At 36.9% G+C, this 22,672-nt stretch overlaps 1 protein-coding gene across 3 annotated transcripts in view; it reads right to left on the bottom strand.

The window, feature by feature from the left end:
* The window catches only part of BMP2K (BMP2 inducible kinase), a 140,416-nt gene that overhangs the window by 83,386 nt on the left and 34,358 nt on the right, over nucleotides 1-22,672 (bottom strand). For all 3 annotated transcript variants that reach the window (XM_007998999.3, XM_007999000.3, XM_037989119.2), the window contains 2 exons: nucleotides 8,994-9,112; nucleotides 1,535-1,640 (listed from right to left, as the gene is read on the bottom strand). In XM_007998999.3, coding sequence (XP_007997190.3) covers nucleotides 1,535-1,640; nucleotides 8,994-9,112 — 225 coding nt within the window. The remainder of the gene's footprint in view (nucleotides 1-1,534; nucleotides 1,641-8,993; nucleotides 9,113-22,672) is intronic.

Genomic DNA, 22,672 nt, shown 5'->3' with positions numbered 1-22,672 from the left:
ACAAAATAATGCATTCCTCAAAAAACAGATATGATCGTTCTTTTACTTTAAAATAAAATTTGCCCCTAAAACTTGAAGGTCATTTGATTCCCCTTTTAAGATGTCTTCTAAGTGACAATTAAATTTATCCAGGGTTATGATTATGCTTGATTCAAATATCTTTTAAAAGTTACAAGTAGTCAAGGGCTATGAGTAAACTCCAATCTAACTAAGAATTAGCACTATAAATGCTAGAATTCAGGAAAATGGGGTAGAAAAAAATGAGTATCTTCTCCTAAAAGAGATCACAGTATAGTACTTTACAGTAGAGGATATAAAGAAAAAACGATCGAGAAACATCTGTTTATTAAATATTGTGTATGGATATAAGTTACAAATACATTACAGTAGGCATTGTTACATGGATTCACTTCATTTCCCCCATCCTTCCCTCCTTAAAATACTGCAGTAAACAAGATCATACTCTCTCCAACATCATCATCATATCCCTCTTCCTCCTCAACCTTCAGGAAACTGTAAGAGTTCCTGGGATAGTAATTAACAATCGTTACTGTCTGAAGAGAATGTAAATGTAAACCAGGGCTTCCTAGAACCACAAGTGCCAAATATGGCTTGCAAGTTTGTAGGAAACAGAATTTTGCCTCCAGCTTTCCACACATGAAAATTTTAAGGCCGGGCACGGTGGCTCACGCCTGTAATCCCAGCACTTTGGGAGGCCGAGGCAGGCAGATCACGAGGTCAGGAGATCAAGACCATCCTGGCTAACACAGTGAAGCCCTGTCTCTACTAAAAATACAAAAAATTAGTGGAGCGTGGTGGTGGGCGCCTGTAGTCCCAGCTACTCGGGAGGCTGAGGCAGGAGAATGGTGTGAACCCGAGAGGCAGAGCTTGCAGTGAGCCGAGATCACGCCACTGCACTCCAACTCGGGTGACAGAGTGAGACTCCATCTCAAAAAAAAAAAATTAAATGTCAGGAATTTTTTTATGATGATGATGATGATGAAGGTATGCTACACAAGTATTTAATTTAAAATATCACATTAGGCCCAAATAAAATGTGATTTTCTATATTCTAATGTTTACAAACAACACCAAGAGACTACAAAAAACAGGTTTATAAAGTCTATAGATCAAAACGCACCCTCTAAATTTGTTATATTTAATGTTTACAATAACATAGTAGAGCGCTGGAAAAATCTTACAACATTAATATTGACACATTATGCTTTTCTTGGTTGGATTTCAAAAGAATTCTATGGAGAGCAAGAACTGTAACTCTGTACCTGCTTAGATTTCCTATTTTAAACTCAATATCACTTTTCTCCTCCTGCATTTACATGCTCATATCATAATTGCAGCAACTACGACTAGGTTTTAAATAATGTTTTAACAATATTCCTAATTAGATAATGAAAAGTAAGATTACAATAAGTGACTAGAATAAGTTAGCAGCTGCCCTGGAAACAACAAAGGTATCTAGTAACCCATTTAAGGATAAATTTTTTATTATAATACAAATGCAAAAAATACTTACCTCGACAATATTCCATTAAGATAAGGACTTCCCATACATTATCACTAATGGAATTAACAGCACAGTCCAAATAACCCACGATATTTTTGTGACCAGATAGCTCTTTCTGGAAAGAAAAAAAAATGAAAACTGGAAAATGCACATTTTAGAGGTATAGAATTAGCAATGGTTTGAAGCCTAAATTAATGTAAAGAATTTCAAAAGGCAAGAATTAAACACGAGTATAGAATCTAACATATTTCAACCAAGCAAAGGCTTCTATGGTTTCAATAAAAAGTTTACCTGCATGTGACTGTAATTTTCTAACAGACAAATATGAAAATTATTTTTAAATTCAACTCTGAAAATGGTTCATTCAAAAGTAATAGTTCCCAAAAGTGTACAAAGAACTTGAGAATAAAATATTAGAACTTTTATATTTGATTTTATCTAAAAAACAAAAGAACTAAGCTCCAATATTTATTAACAATTACATTCTCATTTGTTGTGCCTGCAATATATTGCAATTTATGTGTAGCTATTACATGAATTTATAGATACATGCACTTTTAACTAAATAACCTATAAAAATGAACAAGTGGCTAAAAAGATTTCTAAGAAGAAACCATAAAGATAATGCTAATACAAATATACGGAAATAAGAAAATGAAAAATCTGAAACTTTTGCGTCTTTAACAAAATAGTCATCAGTATACAATGAGGTTAAGAATAATAATCTACTCTGTTCTACTGGGAAATTTAAAAACAACTATTAAAAATATTATTTAAAATAAATTTACATCAACTATCATTAGCAACAAACCTAGTTTTAACTATGCAATGTAATTTGAAATAAGGGCTAAGGGCTACTGAACATGTGAATTATTTATAAGGAAGTATACATAATGGGGATGAATCATCAAAAAAGTTGACAGACCACCATTCTAAAGAACTAATCTCCCTAAAAAAATGTTCAAAAGCATAAGATTTGAGTGTGCTGCTCCTCATATATTATATCTCTCAAAATCATACAAATTCTATTGAAAGGAAGAGAGAAGTCTTGTACAATAGTACAAGACTATAATATCTCGACTCAAGTTAGAGAACTTAGTCTAAGCTTCTCCATTATCTTGAGGTAAATCTTTTTACCCTTCTAGCTAATAGCCTTACTTTTAAAAAAGTAAATGCCAAAGCCTAATCATCTCTAATCTAGCTAAGGAATAGAGAAAATAAAAGCAGAATTCAAAAAAGTCAGATTGTGCAAATGCACTTATTTGCTCACAAAAGGGATTGTAATATGTGTTAGTAAAGACGTTGACACAAAATAAGAAATCCCCCTCTTAGCAGGTGGATAAGTAGGACTGACATTAATAACAAGTGTTGGCAATAACACGGAAAAATACTTTCCTTAGAACATAAAATGGTTCAGCTGCCATGTAAAATAGTCAACATAAACTACATATGACCCAGCAATTCCACTCCTAGGTATATACCCAAAACAACTGAAACCAGGCACTCAAGCAAATAGATGTATGCATATATTCATGGCAGTATTAATTATAATACCCAAAAGACAGAAACAGCCCAAATGCTCATCAAATAATTTTTTTAAACTGCATCAACAGATGAATGATAAATTGTGTTACAGACATATAACGGGATATTATTCAGCCATAAAAAATAAAAATACTATAATTATGTGAATTTCACTTCAACAATCTTCAAATATACATATGCACCTGTGTGTGTGTTTGTGTGTAAGCACTCAAAAAACCATGAAGAAAGAGAAAAGAAGATGAAGAGGAGGGGAGAAATGAGAGGACAAGGAATAAGAACAAGAACAAGAAACCAGCCAGAGCACTGAGCATATGCAATCCTAGAAAAGAAGGAAATTTTTATTCTACTTTTTTTTTTTTTTTTTTTTTTTTTTACTACTTAGGCTAGTTAAGTTAGAGTCACTGAAGTTTTTAATGGCCTATTAAAATATTTTTCACTTTTCCTAATATTTAAAAAGAAGTTTTCCCTTGTTGAAAGATGTCTTGCTATCAGAGTTCACAGAAAAACAATCAACGTTAGAGCATGATATTAAAAGTGAAAAAGAAAACTAATTGCTGTTTGTGAACGAAAACACATACAGTGAATGCACAGGAACAGTAAACACAGAATTCAGACAGTAGGATTTTTTTGGATAAGGAGAATAGCAAAGGTGTACCTCATTTTATTGTGCTACATTTTTTAAAGTGGTACTTTGCTTTATTATGCTCTGCAGATACTGCATTTTATACAAATTAAAGGTTTGTGGCAATCCTGCACAGAGCAAGTTTATAGGCACCATTTTCCCAATAGCATGTGCTCAGTTTGTGTCTCTCATATTTTGGTAATCCTCACACTATTTCAAACTTTGCCATTATTATAACAACAGTTATGATAATCTGTGATCAGTGATGGTTGATATTATTATTCTAATTGTTTCATGGCAACACAAACTGTGTCCATATAACACAGGGAACTTAATAAATGTTATATGTGTTCTAACTGTTTCACCGGCTAGTCATTCCTCAGGCTCCTTGAGGTTTCCTACGTCATAAAATACAACAATACTGAAGAGTCCCACAACTCTTGTTTTAATCAAAAGCTAGAAATAGTTAAGCTTAGTGAGAAAGGCACATGGAAAGCCAAAGAAGGGCAACATTTAAGCCTTTTATTACACCAGTCAGCCCAATTTTGAATACAAAGGAAAAATTCTTGAAGGAAGTTAAAAGTGCTACTCCCATGGACACACAAATGGTAAAAAAGCAAAACAGTCTTATTGCTGACATGAAGAAAGTTTCAATGGTCTAGACAGAAGATCAAGCCAACTGCTACATTCCCTAAAGCCAAAGCTTTAACCTAGAGCAATGCCCTAACTGCCCTCAACTCTATCAAGGTTGAAGAAGTAAGGAAAGCTGCAGAAGAATAGTTTGAAGCTAGCAGAGGTTCATTCATGAGGTTTAAGGAAAGAAGCCATTTCCAGCACATATTAAGTACAAAGTAAAGCAGGAAATGCAACAAGTTATTCAGAAGATTTACCTAAGATAATTGATGAAGGAGGCTACACTAAACAATAGATTTTCAATGTAGACAAAACAGCCTTCTATTGGAAGAAGATGCCATCCAGGATTTTTAGAGCTAAAGAGAAGAAATCAATGCCTGGCTTGAAAGTTTCAAAGGACAGGCTAACTCTCTTGTTAAGGGCAAATGCAACTGGTGACTTTAAGTTGAAACCAATGCTTACTTGCCATTCCAAAACTGCTAGGCCCTAAAGAACTATGGTAAACCTACTCTGTTCTCTATAAATAAAACAACAAAGCCTGAATGACATCACGTCTGTTTCCAGAATGGTTTACTGAATATTTTAAGCCCACTGTTGAAATCTACTGCTCAGAAAAAAAGATTCCTTTCAAAATATTACTGCTCACTGACAATGTACCTAGTCACCCATGAGCTCTGACGGAAATGTACAAAAAAATTAATACTGATGACTGGGCACGGTGGCTCTTGCCTATAATCCTAGCACTCTGGGAGTCCAAGTGGGACAGATAACTTAAGCTCAGTAGTTCACGACCAGCCTGAGCAACATGGTGAAACCCCATCTCTACTAAAAGTACAAAAAAATTAGCCAGGTGTGGTGGCACCTGCCTATGGCCCCAGCTCCTCAGGAGGCTGAGGCATTAGAATCACTTGAACCCAGGAAGCTAAGGTTGCAGTGAGCCAAGATCACACGACCACACTCCAGCCCTGGACAACAGAGCAAGACGTCATCTCAAAAAAAAAAAAGAAAGAAAGAAATTAATATTGTTTTCATGCCTGCTAACACAACATCCATTCTGCAGCCCATGAGTTAAGGAGTAATTTTAACTTTCAAGTCTTATTATTAAAAAATATGTTTCTTAAGAACTATAGCTGCCATAAATAATGACTTATCTGACGGATCTGGGCAAAGTATATTAAAAACCTTCTGGAAAGGATTCACCATTCTAGATGCCATTACAAACATTCGTGATTCATAGGAGGAAGTCAAAATATCAACATTAACAAGAGTTTGGAAGAGGCTGATTCCAATCCTCACAGATGATGCTGAGTAACTCATGACTTCAGTGAAGGAAGTAACTGCAGACATGGTAGAAACAGGGAAAAAAAAAAAAAAAAAAAAAAAAAAACCTAGAATTAAGTGGAGCCTGAAGATCTGACTGAATTGCTGTGAAATGAGGAGCTGCTTCTTATGAATGAGCAAAGACAGTGGTCTCTTGAGATGGAATCTACTTTCTGGTGAAGATACTGAGAACACTGCTGAAATAACAACAAAGGATTTAAGAATATTACACAAACATGGTTGACAAAGCAGTGGCAAGATTTGACAGGATTGCCTCCAATTCTGAAAGAAGTCCTACTGTGAATAAAGTGCTATCAACCAGTATTGCATGCTACAGAAAAAGCTTTCATGAAAGGAAAAGTCAACTGATGTGGCAAACTTCACTGCTATTTAAAATCCACTTACAACCAGTGTTCCATTATTGGAACGCTGAGCATGTGGGAGTTATTTATATCCTACTGCTCAAGGTCATCGCCAAGGTCTGATTTTTCACTCATGCAAAAATTCAAAAAATTGCAACCTCCAGCATAAATGGGTTAAAAAATTTCCACAGCTACCCCGCCCCTTCCTTCAGCAACCACTACCCTGATCAGTCAGCAGCCTTCAACATCAAAGCAAGACCCTCTACCAGCAAAAAGAATGCACTTTGCTGAAGGCTCCAGTGATCATCAGTTGTTTTTTAACAACATTTTTAAATTAAGGCATATACCATTTTTTAAGGCATAATGCTATTGTACATTTTATAGACTACAGTGTAGGCGTAGTGTTGTGGTGTTATGATACTATATTGGTTTTTGTCCACAGTTCCTGGTTCATAACTCCCAAAGCCCTAGTCACAGTCTTTTGTCATAATGTTGGGTATCTTAGGCCCCAGGAAGTAGAAACTTTCTCCTGCCCTCCTTTCACCTGCCCCAAGGCAGGACTCTAATCGTTCCCCACCTTTCTGATTGTGGGCCTTAAAACCTTCCCCAGAGAGAGTCCTGCACTATACCCTAGGGGAAGGAATGCTGACATCATGAAGCTTCCATAAAAACTCAAGAGGACTGGGTTCAGGGAGCTACCAGATAGCTGAATATTTGAGGGTTCCTGGAGGGAGATGTTCCCAGGGAGGCAAAGCAGCTCTGTACCCCTTCCTCCATACCTCATACTCTATGCATCACTTCATTTGTACCCTTTGCAATATCCTTTAAAATACACCACTAATCATAAGTGTTTCCCTGAGTACTGTGAGCCACTTCAGCCACTTCAGCCAATTAATAGAACCTAAAGAGCAGGTGGTAGGAACCGCAACTTTAAGTTAGAAGGTGAAGGCTGGAAGACTCAGCAAGTCTGCTCTTCCATCTTCTCCTTCCTGCTTTATTCTAGCCATGCTGGCAGCTGATTAGATGGTGCCCACCCAGACTGAGGATGGGTCTGCTCTTGTGCTACCTGGAGAATGCAATAAGGAGATACTCTTAAGCAGGGAGCCTCTTTACCCCTAGGGCTGACTCTGGAACTGTGTGAGGTACTGCTGGATTCTACTGGACACTTGGACAGTGCACTATGAACAGCCCTTAATTGACCAACAAGGAGTTACTTGGTTTACAGACAGCAGTTCCAAAGTGAATGGACAACATTCCGTTTGGATGGCTGCTACTTTGATCAAAGAAGGTAAAAACATATCAGCAAGGTGGGCTGAATTGTATGCAGTTTTTTTTTACTTTTTTTTTTTTAAACAGTAATGGCAGAACTGAACAGTGGTGGAAGCCCCTATGTTTGAGTTTTTTTACTGACTCACAGGCAGTGATCAGTGGCCTGGCCACACAACCTATGGAAATTTGAGGGGTGCATTGAAGTAGAACAAGTCAGTGCCCATCAGAAGAACTCCCTTCCAGATTGGGAAAGTGACTGGAATCAGCAAGCAAGTCTGTCCGTGTGCTCCCTGGAGGTGGCCACCTGGGTCCACGAAATGAGCGCACATAGGGGTACTGCAGCAGTGCAGACATAGGATGAATAAAGACGTGTTCTTTTCGCACCCTCACAGGTACATAATGCCAGTAAGAACTGTTCTAAGTGTCAGCAAGACAGAGACTACCGATGGCTATGGATGAGATTCCCTGATAGGAAGGCCCTCAACATAGCCGGCAAGTGAGACTGATGCTGGTAGCCCTCGGGGGGCTATGAATAGGTCTTGACAGGAACAGACATTGACTCTGGACTGGGCTTTGCTTATGCAATGGAAGATAAAAATGCTCAGAATGCCATTTAAAAAAAAACAAAAACGAACAAACAAAAACCAAAACAAAAGAGAGTGTATAGAGTTAGAGGACCAACTATCATTTTTTCAGACCAAGGAACACAATGTACAGTCCATAATGTGCAACAATGGGGCAGAGAAAGGTCCTCCACAGAGTAATAGTTTGATATAGAAGAATAGGGAACTGAAACATTGGTCTAAAATGGGGAGATAAAAACTGTAACCGTAACTTTTGTATGCACTGAGAAGCCAAAAAAATTGTGTGACTTGCTTTCTTGCAACATTCACTTTATTGCAGTGGTCTGGGACCAAACTCGTATCTCCAAGGTATGCCTATACAGAGAGAAAGTTGAGGAGGAACACACAGAAGGCTCCAATAGTATTTGCAGAGTTTAATTTCTTAAGCTGGATGGTGAACAAGCTTGGTGTTTACTATATAACTCTGTCAATATTTCTATCCTGAAAATACTCCACAATTAAAATGTATTTAAGAACAAAAAAGAAAGAAAGCAGAGTAGCTTTAAAGCATACAAGATGATGTGTGTAGGTTACATGCAAATACTACATTTTACATAAGGGCCTTGAGCATTCTCAGATTTGAGCATCTGCAGAGTTTGGTATCTGCAGTGGGTCCTGGCACCAAATCCCCATAGAAGACCAAGGGATGAGTATACTACAAATCACCAGATTATCTTCTAATTTAATGATCTTTAAATATTATTATAAATAAGCAGCTTGCCTAATAGCTGGTTAATATTATAGAAAACAAAACAGGCCAGGTACAGTGGCTCACACCTGTAATCCCAACAGTTCGGGAAACCAAGGCAAGCAGATCACTTGAGGTCAGGAGTTCAAGCCCAGCCTGCCCAACATGACGAAACCCTGTCTCTACTAAAAGTACAAAAATCAGCCAGGTATGGTGATGGGCACCTGTAATCCTGGCTACTTGGGAGTCTGAGGCATGAGAATTGCTTGAACCTGGGAAGTAGAGGTTGCAGCAAGCTGAGATCATGCCACTGCACTCCAGCCTGGGCGACAGAGCAAGACTCAATCTCAAGAAAAAAAAAAAAAAACTTGCCAAATTTCTGAAAGAGAATTACTCTTTCACTTACCATAATTGTAATTTCCCTTTTACAAACATTGAGGTCTGGCACGTTATTGACATACATTCGCTTCAATGCACATCGGATTCCACCGTGAGTACGCACGAGGAAAACTGTGGAGAATCCACCTAGAAAAACAAAGCACCAATTAATTTAAAAGAAACAGAAACAAATGCCAAAATCATATAATTGTAGAGCTTAATATTGGACGAAAATAAACAACGACTGTACCCAAGACAAAAATAAGTGCAATAAGCCACTAGTAGATTAAATGCCAAAACACTGGCTTCCTAAGTCAATCATGAAGTAGTACTTAGAGGAAAACATGCTTCTCGAATAAAAATGCTTCCTCTTAAAGGCTAAAATTTCACCTTTTGCACTAGACTACCTCTTATGTAGTATAATGATAAATGTCACAATTATGTTACTAAAGTTTGGTATATACAAGTGATTGCCTACATATTAGAATGTCCCTCTTGGATAACAAAACACTGATGTTATTTAATATGAGACATCAATGGGATCAGATAGGTGCTTCCCTCCTCCAGTTCCAGAAGATGAACTAATACTGTTCTAAGCCCATCACAGGAATCTCATTTCCCTTTATCAGTAATTGATTTAGGATTGGGTATATAACTAGTTCTCGCTAATTGAACATGTAAAGTCAGCCCGAGTTACAGGGAATGATTTTCCACAGATAAAAGAGACTGGTAGAGAAGGCCCTGCTCTTTTGCTTTTTAATTTTGTTGCCTATGATGTTTTGACCTAAAGAAGTCATCTATGGCCATATGGAAGAAAGAATCAGAAAGAAAATGATCCAAAACACAGACATTTGGCTTACTGAATCAGCCAACTCTGGAACCACCTCCCTCTAGAACTCACATAGTAAAAGTCTTCATTACTTAAGCCATGGCTTACACAGAAATTCTGTTTTTTGGGTTTTTTTGGTTTTTGTTTGTGAGAGGGAGTTTCACTCTTGTTGCCCAAGCTGGAGTGCAGTGGCACAATCTCGGCTCACCACAACCTCCGCCTCCCAGGTTCAAGCGACTCTTCTGCCTCAGCCTCCCAAGTAGCTGGGATTACAGGTGCCAGCCACTACACCTGGCTAATTTTTTGTATTTTTGTAGAGACAAGGCTTTGCTATGTTGGCCAGGCTGCTGGTCTCGAACTCCTGATCTCATGATCCGCCCGCCTTGGCCTCCCAAAGTGCTGGAATTACAGGTGTGAGCCACAGCACCTGGCCGGAAATTCTGTTAACTGCAGCTGAGAAAGCATCTTATCTGAAGCACTAGGTAGATATTCTAAAGAACAATTCTGTCATATCTAAACAAAGATTTCCACATGAAGTTTTTTAAATTTATCTTAACACAGAATATGCTATAGCCTAATTACTTTTTTAAAAAATGGTGTATCACTTGCATTAATTTGATAGCCTTTAAAAAGCAGCATCCTGAGCAATAATAAGTCACCTGCACTCAGGTCAATACAAGTTGTAAAAGGAAAAAAAACTATTAGAAATACATAATAGGGGAAAAGAGCTCTGATAAGATTTGGCTGTGTCCCCACCCAAATCTCACTTTGAACTGTAATAATCCCCACCTGTCAAGGGCAGAGCCTGCTGGAGATAATTAAAACAAGGGGGCAGATTCCCTCAGACTGTTCTTGTGGTCGTGAATAACTCTTACAAGATCTAATGGTTTTATAAATGGGAGTTCCCCTGCATAAGCTCTCTTGCCTGCCACCATGTAAGATGTAACTTTGCTCCTCATTCACCTTCTGCCATGATTGTGAGGCCTCCCCAGCCACATGGAACTGTGAGTTTATTAAATCTCTTTCCTTTATAAATTAGCCAGTCTTGGGTATGTCTTTATTACCAGCATGAGAACAGACTAATACAAGCTCCTAGGAAACTCCAGAATCAGTACATACTCTTTCCAGATTCTCTACATCTTCCATGTCCAGTTATAAGAAACTGTACAACTTTCCATTTTGTAGATCTGGATTTCCACATATATAGTGTTAGGGAAATCAAATCAACCACCCCACAAGGCAGTTTTAGGAATAAATCAGATGATGACGATGTTTGGGAAAGGTACTTTATGTAAAATCTCTAACAATGCAGGGCATTACTTTAAAAGAAACTCACTTAGCACTAATGTCATATGTAAACATTAACAAGCCAGAAAGTAAAAGACCTAATAGAAAGGGCCACTTAAACTACCATAATTTTATTTGGTTACAAAAACTAAGGAAAATGTGGAAAGAAAGAATTTATCTAGATAAGGAGGTGGTACAAGTACAGCTGACAGAAATCATTTTAAAAAGCATTTGTTTTGAGACATTTATCTATCTAGGTCTAGATTATTCCCCTAAAAGAATGCTTTCCCAAACATAGCTTTGCATCAGAATTGCCTGAGGTGGTCTGTGTATGAATTTATCTTGAACAGTTTCCAAATTCTGGCCCCAAGTCTGAATCAGTAGGTCTAAATGGGGACCCCATTTACATATTTATATAGATATACAGATATAACTATATATATAGAGAGAGAAAGAGCACTAAAAATCTCCCTACTTGTTATACTATTATACTTTTGTATATGTTTTAAATTGTTTATTAGATGGAAATGGGAAAAGAGTTCCCCTAAATGGTTCTGATGTGCAACCAAGTTATGCAGTCACTGAACCAAGTTCCCAGAGGAACCATGGATCCTATATACCTATTCTTACCCACCCACAGAACAATGTGATTTTATCCCTGTGAATCAGAGAAATGAGAAAAAAAGTATCAAGTAGGTTTTCTTCACAAAAACCATTCCCAAAATGAAAGTTTTCCAATTCTACTAACCCTAATTTAGACAGATCTTATCAAATCTTAAGTTTTCTGAATACAGAAAACACGTTCAACTTCAAGAAAGGATTTCTACCTAAACATGGTAAACAGTGATCGTTAATTGTATCTACTTTGAGAATAAAATGTAATAAATATTTATGCTTTCCCCAGTACTATATTTTCAAGAATTTTCCAATAAGCTACTATTATTTCTGTTTGAAGAATGCACTTACGGAGAGGTAACCAGTTAGAACACTATAGTAGTCCAAGAGAGGAGTGTAATACTTGCCACCAATCTATAGCTTATCAAATTCTTAAGTATTTATTTTTCCTCACAGAACTCTTTCATGTTCATCACTCACTCAGGTACTTCTATCTAGAATTTGACTATATTATCATGTACTTCAGTTTTCCACAAATTTCTGTACATAAATCATAAGATTATTGGCAGTAACCACAGACTCTACATATATATGTACAATTAATACTGTAAAGCACAGTTGTTATATTAATGCTAAATTGTATAATTCCAAACATGAAATTATGAGAGTATTATAAAGCATTCTAAATGTTCTCAAAAGACCATAAAAGCAAACTTATGACAGATATTGATCTGATGAAATAAAATGGGAAATAAATGTGTACTCATGAAAGTAAGAAAAATGATTGGTATCTTTTGCACTCTATAAACTATATAAATTGTATAACTAAATATAGAAGTTTCATTCATAGGCGTATGCTTTAAAGAGCAGTAATTCTCAGCCTCCTCCAGCTTTTTTCAAAGGTAGGATATAAGATTTACACATGAAATAATTTCATAGGACACCTAATTGAAATCTTACCTCTGGTCTCCACACACACACACAAAAAGGTAACCAGATTAAAATGAAAGAGTAGCTTTGTTAAGCCAATCTAAATTTGTTTCAACTAAGAAGAATCATAATGGACAATTCTCCATCTAATCTCAAGTGCCAGCCACCCAGGATATCTCTCAATTTTTATACACTGTAGTACGGTAATAATAAAATAAGGACAACACAGTTTACACTCACTTGGAAAGCACTGCTCTAGAGATGCCAGGTCTCTGTAGTAACTATATATGAACACATGGCATATACTGCTACAGACTAACTTCTTCTGGTAAGCCATTATTTATTGCCTCTATTAAGCAATTATTTCTCCTTGCTTTAATTTGTCATTTCCATGCTTTAATTAAATCATTTTAATTTACTGATGCCGTACATATTTGTAACTCTCCACAAATTCACTTAAAAAGATAACACAAAAGAATGAAAAGTGATAAAGCTAACGTATCTATCCTTCATATCTTTCCCACAGTTCCTCTGGCATAGTTATTAATTGATCAACCAGAGGTACCCAAAGGAGTAGAAATTGATCAACAACAAAATAATCCTTAAAACAGGGCTAAGTAGTTCACCGGCAAATAGGAAAAATGACTTAAGGTCAGTCAGACCTCTTGATTCGCTACCCCATTCCCCACAGCCAGGCCAACACTCGCCCCTACGCAGTATTAATTAAACTAGCAGTATATATGAGACATCAGGAAACATTTTGGGGCATGGGAATAGAAGAAAGGTGAGTGTAGTCCTGAATAAAAAAAAAAAAAAAAAAAAAAAACAGAATTAAGTAAATGCCTACTGAAAAGAGAACCCCCCACCTGAACTCAAGACCACTGTTCAGCTACAAGAACACTGGCAGCGAGACATACTCACAAACAGAAATTGGAGAAAAAAATTTTTTTCTGGGAAACAGGAAAAAACATACAGATAATGAAACATGGGAGTCACAGAATTTAAAAGTGGCTTTCCGCATCGTCACACTAAAGTGAAGCCCCAAGTCAAGAAACTTGTCCCATTTACACAAAACGCTTCCATCATCATCACTTTAGAACTTCACTCTTTAAAAAGAACAGACACAAAAAGATGATCAGACGTTCAAAGAAACCCTTTAACATGACAAGGGATTTAAAAAAGCAAACGGAAAAAAAGAACTTTGAAGAGGTGCTGGGAGCTAAAGAAATCATCCAAAGAACCTATAAATATTTTTAAGAGTAGAAGAAACACATTACAGTCATGAAATAAGAGCAGAGTTCTATAAAAGGGATATTTGGAGAATGAGAAATTACTTTTACAAAATAGAATAAAGAAATCAAAAGTTAAAGCTTCCACAGAGGAGCTAGAAGATAAAATTAAGGAAATATTCCACAATTTTTTCAAAGGATAAAAGACTGGAATATTAAAAAACCAGTTCAGGCCGGGCATAGTGGCTCACGCCTGTAATCCCAGCACTTTGGGAGGCCGAGGTGGAAGGATCACCTGACGTCAGGAGTTCGAGACCAGCCTCACCAACACGGTGAAACCCCATCTCTACTAAAAATACAAAAATTAACTCGGTGTGGTGGCACATGTCTGTAAACCCACTACTTGGGAGGCTGAGGCAGAAGAACTGCTTGAACCCGGGAGGTGGAGGTTGCAGTGAGCCATGATCGCGCCACTGCACTCCAGCCTGGGCAACAAGAGCGAAACTCCGTCTCAGAAAAAAAAAGTCCAGTAGATCTAGTATCTAAACAACAGACGCTTCAGAAAAAGAAAAGAGAAAATGAGGGGGAAAAATGTATCGAAGATATAACACACACTCTCACACACACATCAAACTTGAAGTACATCGGTTTCCATATGAAAAGGGCTCACCAAGCAAATAGAACAAAAAGATCCACATCAAGGCTCATCGTCATGAAATTTCGGAAGACTCAAGATAAAAACAAAATCCTAAAAGTTACCAGAAGAAGAAAAAGATTGCATATTTCCCTTAGAATGGCTTCAGCCCTATATCCATACCCAGTCATCTCACAAAGCAATGGATGAATGTGTAAGCACAAGTAAGCTAATACTATTATTAAGTGGGCATATCATATACTGATGGCATTTTACCAAATACTTCCTGCTAAATTTCTAAATTTCAGTTAGACTAAAATTGGCCTAACAACTTTTAAAGTTGCTTCAAGATTTCTCCATTTTCACAGTCATTATAGTAAGATAACCAACATAATTGTACAATAATATTAATAATGCCGGTAAGTCATAGTAAGAATATCCAGAAAATACACTGGAATCCACACCCTACTATTAGATGACAAAAAAAAGACCTAGATATTATATACTGGGCAAGACTGAGTATTGTAAAATCATTTCAAAGAAGTGACCAACAAGAAATGAAAGGATTTTGTCCTTTACATTAACAGTGAACATTATGGGGGTTGGAGGTTTTGAAGCAATAAACACTTCTATGTATAATGCCTGGTAAGTGAGTAGGCACACAACATTATTTATTGAATGAACAAATCAATGAAAGATGGAAAAAAATGTTCCGCTAAATTTCTTCTTGGAATCCAGCATATCAAGGGGAAGGGGGAGGCAAGGCTTTTGGAGTCAGACATAAAAGTAAATACTAACTCCACCATTACTAATTGTGTGACCATAAGCAAATTAATTTCTGAGCCCCAGTTTCCTTATACATTCAGCAGAGATAATAAGGTCTCCTCACAGGACTATTCTAAAGAATAAATGAGATTCTGTATGCAAAGCACTAGTACAGTTCATTTCATAAATGGCAGCTTTTGTAACTACTACTAATACGATCAGTAGTATTAGGCTGCTGCTATTACTACTTGGCCAGGCATGGTGGCTCACACCTGTAATCCCAGCACTTTGGGAGGCCAAGGAGGGTGGATCGCCTGAGCTCAAGAGTTCCAGACCAGCCTGGACAACATGGTAAAACCTTGTCCCTACTAAAACTATAAAAAAATGAGTCAGGCATGGTGGCATGCACTCGTAATACCAGCAACTCGGGAGGCTGAGGCACAAGAATCGCTTGATCCTAGGAGACAGAGGTTGCCGTGAGCTGACATCACACCACTGCACTCCAGCCTGTGCAACAGAGCAAGACTCTGTCTCAGAAAGAAAGAAAGAAAAAAAAACACTGCTTCATATTATGAAGGTTAAACTACACATTCTAAAAAAGAAGACTGGAAACTAATACATTGCTTGACAAACAAGCTAATATAAAGACAGTAAAATTCAAGGAGACTATACTTACCTGCTTCACCATGCCCAAGTCATACGTGCATAAAAGTATAAATAGAAGTACAAGTTATTCAAACCTCAAATCAGCTTATAAAATACTTTTTTAAAGAACTGGAAATGTGAGGTGTTAAATGAAGGCTAACATCATCTCTTTTTTCCAACACCATTTGAGAAATGCAAATCAAAACCACAATGAGATACCATCTCATGCCAGTTAGAAAGTCAGGAAACAACAGATGCTGGAGAGGACGTAGAGAAATAGGAACGCTTTTACACTGTTGGTGGAAGTGTAAATTAGTTCAACCATTGTGGAAGACAGTGTGGCGATTCCTCTAGGATCTAGAACTAGAAATACCATGTGACCCAGCAATCCCATGACTGGGTATATACCTGAAGGATTATAGGTATTATAATAGGTATATACCCTCAGCAAACCACCATGGCATGTGTATAAATATGTAACAAATCTGCACATTATGCACATGTACCCCAGAGCTTAAATTAAAAAAGAAAAAAAAAAAAAAAAATCTCTTGTTTTAAACACCATAATTCACCTCTATGTTTTGGCTTTGTTTGTCTAATGGAATAGCAATTCAATATAGCCACTCAAAATAAGATCTAAATGAATGCCTCCCCCATCCATTTTAGGGAGGAAAAGCCCTAAAATTGTATTATGTTTATTAAAAGCATCACTCTGACTCTATTACCATAATATGAGAAAAAATATGTCTGTTCTTTGTTCCCAGTTTCTGGTACAGAACTTCAGAACCACTTAGAATTCCCTAGTAGACATTTCTTTGTTATGCTAAGAGGTTAAGTCATCATGGGGCCCTACATAGCTTCAGAATGGTGCCGATCATCAGAAAACCAACTAGAGGTTAGAAAGATTAGATTAGAGGGTTGGAACTTTCAGCCTCTCCCTTCCCTTTCCCCCCGCCCCCTACCTCTCCGGATAGGAGACTAGAGATTGAGTTCAATCATACGGCCAATGATTTGATTTAATCAATCGAGCTTATTTTGTGAGACCTCAATAAAAACTCTGAATATGAGGTTCAGAGTTTCCTGGTTGGTGAACATACTGCTGTACTGGCAGAGTGGTGTACCTGGCATGAGGATAAAAACTTCTGCACTCAGCACCCTTTCAGACCTTGTGCTACGTACCTGTTTTCGTTCATTCGTGTCCCTTCTAATAGAAGAGTAATTGTAAGCATAGCACTTTCCTGAATTCTGTGAGTCACTGTAGCAAATTATCAAACCCAAAGGGAACCCCCAAATTTGTAGTCAAGTTTATCAGAAGTACAGATGACCCCCAAGACTCAGAGCTGTTGTTTGAAGGGGGGGTAGTCTTGTTGGACTATGTCCCTTAACCTGTGGAGTCTGTGCTAACTCTGAACAGTTAAGTGGCAGAATTGAATGGAATTGCTGGATACCCAGTTGGTGTCAGATAATTGTTTTTGGAACACAGCTATCTACTCAGGAATAAGTTATGGGTGTATTATATCTTCTGCTTAGGAGGATGAGAAGTATGCATTCAAATACCAATTAAGAAGCTTTAAATCTATCCATTATTCAAAACTGATTGTCAATAAGCCAAACAGTCCTCAAAATCAGTACCAAATATTTCAGAAACATGTAATACTGAATTAATGAGTACTTGATAAATTTTTAAATATTTGTGTGTCCATACAATTAGACTTCCTTTCAGGTTGTACCGCATTTCTTGAAAACACAAATTCCTGTCCAGACCATATAGCTGACTATCAATATGTCTCTTCTGCTATGCGTTAAGCAACCTGAGAAGGGCTTCATACAATAGTAAATACACGATGAATAATCAACGTGTCCAGTCACCTATGAATTAACCAAGCTTCTCTGATTTCCCATAAGAAAAAGAGTTTTTTAAATGCTTTATTTTAACTAACATACACTAATTTCTTTGACATGACAAGTAAAAGTGATCGATTCACTACAAGAAATTAATTTAGTCCAGCATAATTTGCACTTAGTGAACATCTCTCAGGTCTTAACCAGTACTTTATTTGCAAAGAACTGAAAATCGACCTTGGAAGAAGTCAAATAAAAGTAGATACCATTAAATGTTTTCTGTAACTATAGTTTTCCATGCATTTTCTTGCCCAATTACTCATTCCCAAAAATGACAAGACACTGTTAGTGAAATCGGGAGAAAAAGTATCAAAGTGCGTAGAAAAAAATGAGTAAAATATTTAAAAATTGATTCCCCAAGGATCATCAATGTATGCTAAAATCATAGATGAAAGGTTAATAAACAGGATATTCATATAGTACCCAAGTATGAAAGGAAAAACATCACTTTCCAAGGGAGAGATCTGGTAGTCACTAACACTGGGACAAACTGACATTATGTTTCTTAACATGTGATGCAGTATAAAGTAAACAGCATCGCCTATGAAGTACCCTTGCCAAAAAACCTTTAGCCTGAAAAAACCTTGAGGTTTAACTTCACATTACCAAAAACATACAGGAGCCAGAATGAGGAAAATGATTATAGAAAGAAGAAATCAGACAAAGCTAGACAAAGAGTCAATGTGACCCATTTTTTAGAGTGAGTGAGGGTTATTCTATGCAATACGTAATCCTTGACTGAATTCCAGTTTCAAAGAAACAACTGTAAAACATGTTTGTTGTTGGTGCTCAACTACCTGAAAGCAATCTGGACACATCATGTCACTTTACTCGTTAATTTTTTTTAAAAGTTTCCATCCTCCATGAACTTCTTGTAATTTACTCATTAATACTTAATGAATAAACACATATACATCCTAAAAGTCCATATATTATTCTATATAACTATAGTACTCTCTGTCCTACCTAAGAAAATAATTATTATCTTGTACAGTCCCTATTCAAAATTACCCACATGTTGTAAAAATGTATAAAGGAAATGTAGTAAAATGTTATTAGTAATTGAATGTAGATGATGGGCATATTATTCACTGTACCACTCTTTCAACTTCTGTATATTTTAATTTTTTTTCACAATAAAGTTGGAAGAAAAAGAACAAGAAACAAAGTATGTTTTTCCCCAGGCGATTTCTCTCTTGCCATGCAACAACTTCACCATCACCACTGAGAATTATCTGCTGATTATTCAGACTCGAAACATCCCCAAAGGCACCAGAAGTCTCTTGCCACAGAAAATGTTTATGGTATCCTAGGGACCTACATCCCTAGGATATAGTTCCTATATCTTAGGTCCAACATCCCAACACAGGCAGGCACTGTTTGTTTATTAAAGATTGGGCTGTTAGTGATATTTACTCCTATCAAGTTTGTTTTCCTAGGGACTTGAAGAAGAGAGATAGATGAAGGGATAAAATTACACATGGTCTTTCTATGCTGTATTAATCATCAAACATCATGCAAATCAGTAAAACAGAGGAAATACCAAACTGTCCCACAACTTCTGGTTTCAACCATTGCCAAAGAAAACAATGTCATTTGAAAACAATCTTCAAGATAAGTGGAACAAGCACTTATTTGCCTGTGGGGTCTGAGCCAAAGGAAAGTTCCTCCTACCCAGTGACCACTAGCCTGTGATACATCAGAGCATCGTGACTTTAGACTAAGGCAAGGACTCCAGGAGTTTCTTTAAAAAGTGGAAATACTCCTAAAGAGTAATTAGTAACTTAAATTCTCACCAAACTTAGTACATCAGTAAGTGCTATCTCTCACAAGGCAAGGAAGGAATGAGTTGGTACGTCTGACTGGGCCAAGAACAGGAAGAGAAGAAGAAACAAAAAATATACTGTCTTATTTTATTCTCAACACATGTGAGGCATTTATCTTGTTATCCCCATTTTACAGATGAAGAATAAACCAAACAGTGAAAATGAAGGAAAAGAGCCAGCCAACATAAACCAGATATGATGGAAACAGAAGGACTTCTGGTCTTTTCCCATATAAATCTCACAGTTTAATGATTTTTACAGTCTACAACTACCCTTGTTAGAGTTAGGCCAGAAGAAAATCTAGGTACATAATTACAAATGGGAAGACGTGGGAATAACAGAATTTAGGAGGAACAAAAAGAAAATGAAGTAATCAAGAGAGAGCAATAGAGTCTCTAAAATTTTATTCTAAATAGAACCTTACTTAACAGGCAGCACTCCCTATATAAAAAAGGCCTGCAGGCCAAAAACCATGTTTGCTTTGGACTACTCAGTGCCTTAAAAAAGACTGTACTATATCAGATGACAATCTAGATTTTTCAGCTTTTCTTGAAAAACTTAGAAATAGAGAAACAGTAGGCCCTCATGCTTACATGACATCAACCAAATGGCATTAGTTGCTGTAGCCTTTACACAGAGCATGTGCTAATGCAGTTCATCACAGCCCCCTCTACCCTCCATTGTCTCAGGGCACTGTCCCAGTTTACTCGTTTACATTACACGCCTGGCCTTTACAGGCATCTGAGTTTACAGGCCCTACAACAAGAACTTCTAATAATTTACACACAACAGTATTTAGGCTTGAAATACTTATTCAATGCCTCTCTTGTCCACTAGGACGTAAATTCTGTAAGGGGAGAGACTGCGTACACTTTGTTTATCACAGTATCATCGATGCTTACCACTTTGTCAGACACTGAAATATCTGTTGAGTGAATAACTTAAAATCAATGAACTACTTCTCCTGGGAAGTTTTTCTAATTGACAAGCTATAATTGCTACATTGATCATTTATGGAAAAAAAGCAATTAATCTCTGATTCATTATTTTCCCTTAACATTTACTACATTTCTAATATACTATTCAAATTCTGAAAACAGAATTTAATTTCTTTACCACATAAATCATGTTTAGTCCAATTATTACATGACAAACTATAATATTAAAATCCTTTTGAGTTCATCCTTTAAAAAGTACTTCAAATTTGACAATTAATTCTTAATATTACTTCACATTAGGCTATTATCTCTTATCCTCCTGAAAAGAAATTACCTCTTTATACTTAAAAAGATGTAAATCAAAATATTTTATGGGCTTTCATGTACCAGGCTTCATGCTATATCTTCACATAATTACCTCATTTAATTCTTAACACATATTTTTGGTATTAACTTTATTCCTCTACTTTTTAAAAACAGAAATGATAATAAGCTCTGAGGATTTTAGCAAGTTATTCGAGATCATCACTATCAATAGCAGAGCCAGAATTAAACTACCAATTTCACACCAAAGTGTATAGTTTTGACTAACCATAGTGGTCTAAAAATGAAACAATATGAGGCCTAAAGATAAAGTAGTAACAGGAGAAAAGGAATGACCTTTATCTTCAGGAAATGCACTCTTTCTTATCATTACCCTGAAAATTGGAGTCCTCATTTAATTTCATTTATTGCTCTTAAAGTTGGAGTGTTCATCTTATTTCCCAAATTGGGGAAAAAAACATTGAAAAATTAGTTAAGCTCCTTTATCAATCAACCAAACGAAAGAATCTTAGAATTAAGCCACTATGAAATTAAAATGCCAGTCTCTAGATGTGAATATAATAATATCAAATGTAGTAAAGGCATCAAGAGCAGCAAACTATATATTTTTTAAAAAGTTATAAAAGGGAAAACATCCGTAATATATCATTTTTTTACCCTTGACAAGTGTATTAGTCTGTTCTCACACTGCTAATAAAGACATACCCAAGGCTGGGTAATTGATAAAGGAAAGGTTTAATTGACTCTCAGTTCAACATGGCTGGAGAGGCCTCAGGAAACTTACGATCATGGCAGAAGGGGAAGCAAGCCCGTCCTTCTTCACATGGTAACAGCAAGAAGTGCTAAGCAAAAGGGGGAAAAGCCCCTTATAAAACCATCATATCTTGTGAGAACTCACTCACTATCATGAGAACAGCATGGAGGAACCTGCCCCCCATGAATAAATTACTTCCCAACGGGTCCCTCCCATGACATCTGGGGATTATAGGGACTACAATTCAAGATGGGATTTGGTGTGGACACAGTTAAACCATATCAACAGGCTAATGTTTTAAAAAGAACACAAATATATGAAATGATTAAAGAATCCACTACAGAAGATAGAACCTGAAAGATGGATAATAATAGGACAATAAGGGAGGAGGAGCTCAAGCACAGGGCAGAGAATAGCATTTGCAACGGCATGAGCATGAGAAAAAGAAAATACCATATTTGAGAAGTGTCTTTTCATATCCTTTGCCCATTTTTTGATGAGGTTGTTTGTTTTTTTCTTGTAAATTTGATTGAGTTATTTGTAGATTCTGGATATTAGCCCTTTGTCAGATGAGCAGATTGCAAAAATTGTCTCCCATTCTGTAGGATGCCTGTTCACTCTGATGGTAGTTTCTTTTGCTGTGCAGAAGCTCTTTAGCTTAATTAGATCCCATTTGTCAATTTTGGTTTTTGTTGCCATTGCTATTTTTTTAGACATGAAGACCTTGCCCATGCCTATGTCCTGAATGGTATTGCCTAGGTTTTCTTCTACGGTTTTTATGGTTTTAGGTCTAACATTTAAGCAGATCACTTGAGGTCAGGAGTTTGAGACCAGCCTAGCCAACAGGGCGAAACCCTGTCTCTACTAAAAATACAAAAATTAGCCAGGCGCAGTGGTGCACACCTGTAATCCCAGCTACTCAGGAGGCTGAGACTGGAGAATCACTTGAACCTGGGAGATGGAGGTTGCAGTGAGCCGAGACCATGCTACTACTCCACTCTAGCCTACGTGACAGAGTGAGACTCCGTC

Source organism: Chlorocebus sabaeus, chromosome 7, assembly GCF_047675955.1.
Source record: "Chlorocebus sabaeus isolate Y175 chromosome 7, mChlSab1.0.hap1, whole genome shotgun sequence".
Lineage (NCBI taxonomy): Eukaryota > Metazoa > Chordata > Mammalia > Primates > Cercopithecidae > Chlorocebus > Chlorocebus sabaeus.
The sequence above is the reverse complement of the archived record's forward strand: the minus strand, read 5'-3'. Positions and strand labels throughout refer to the sequence as shown.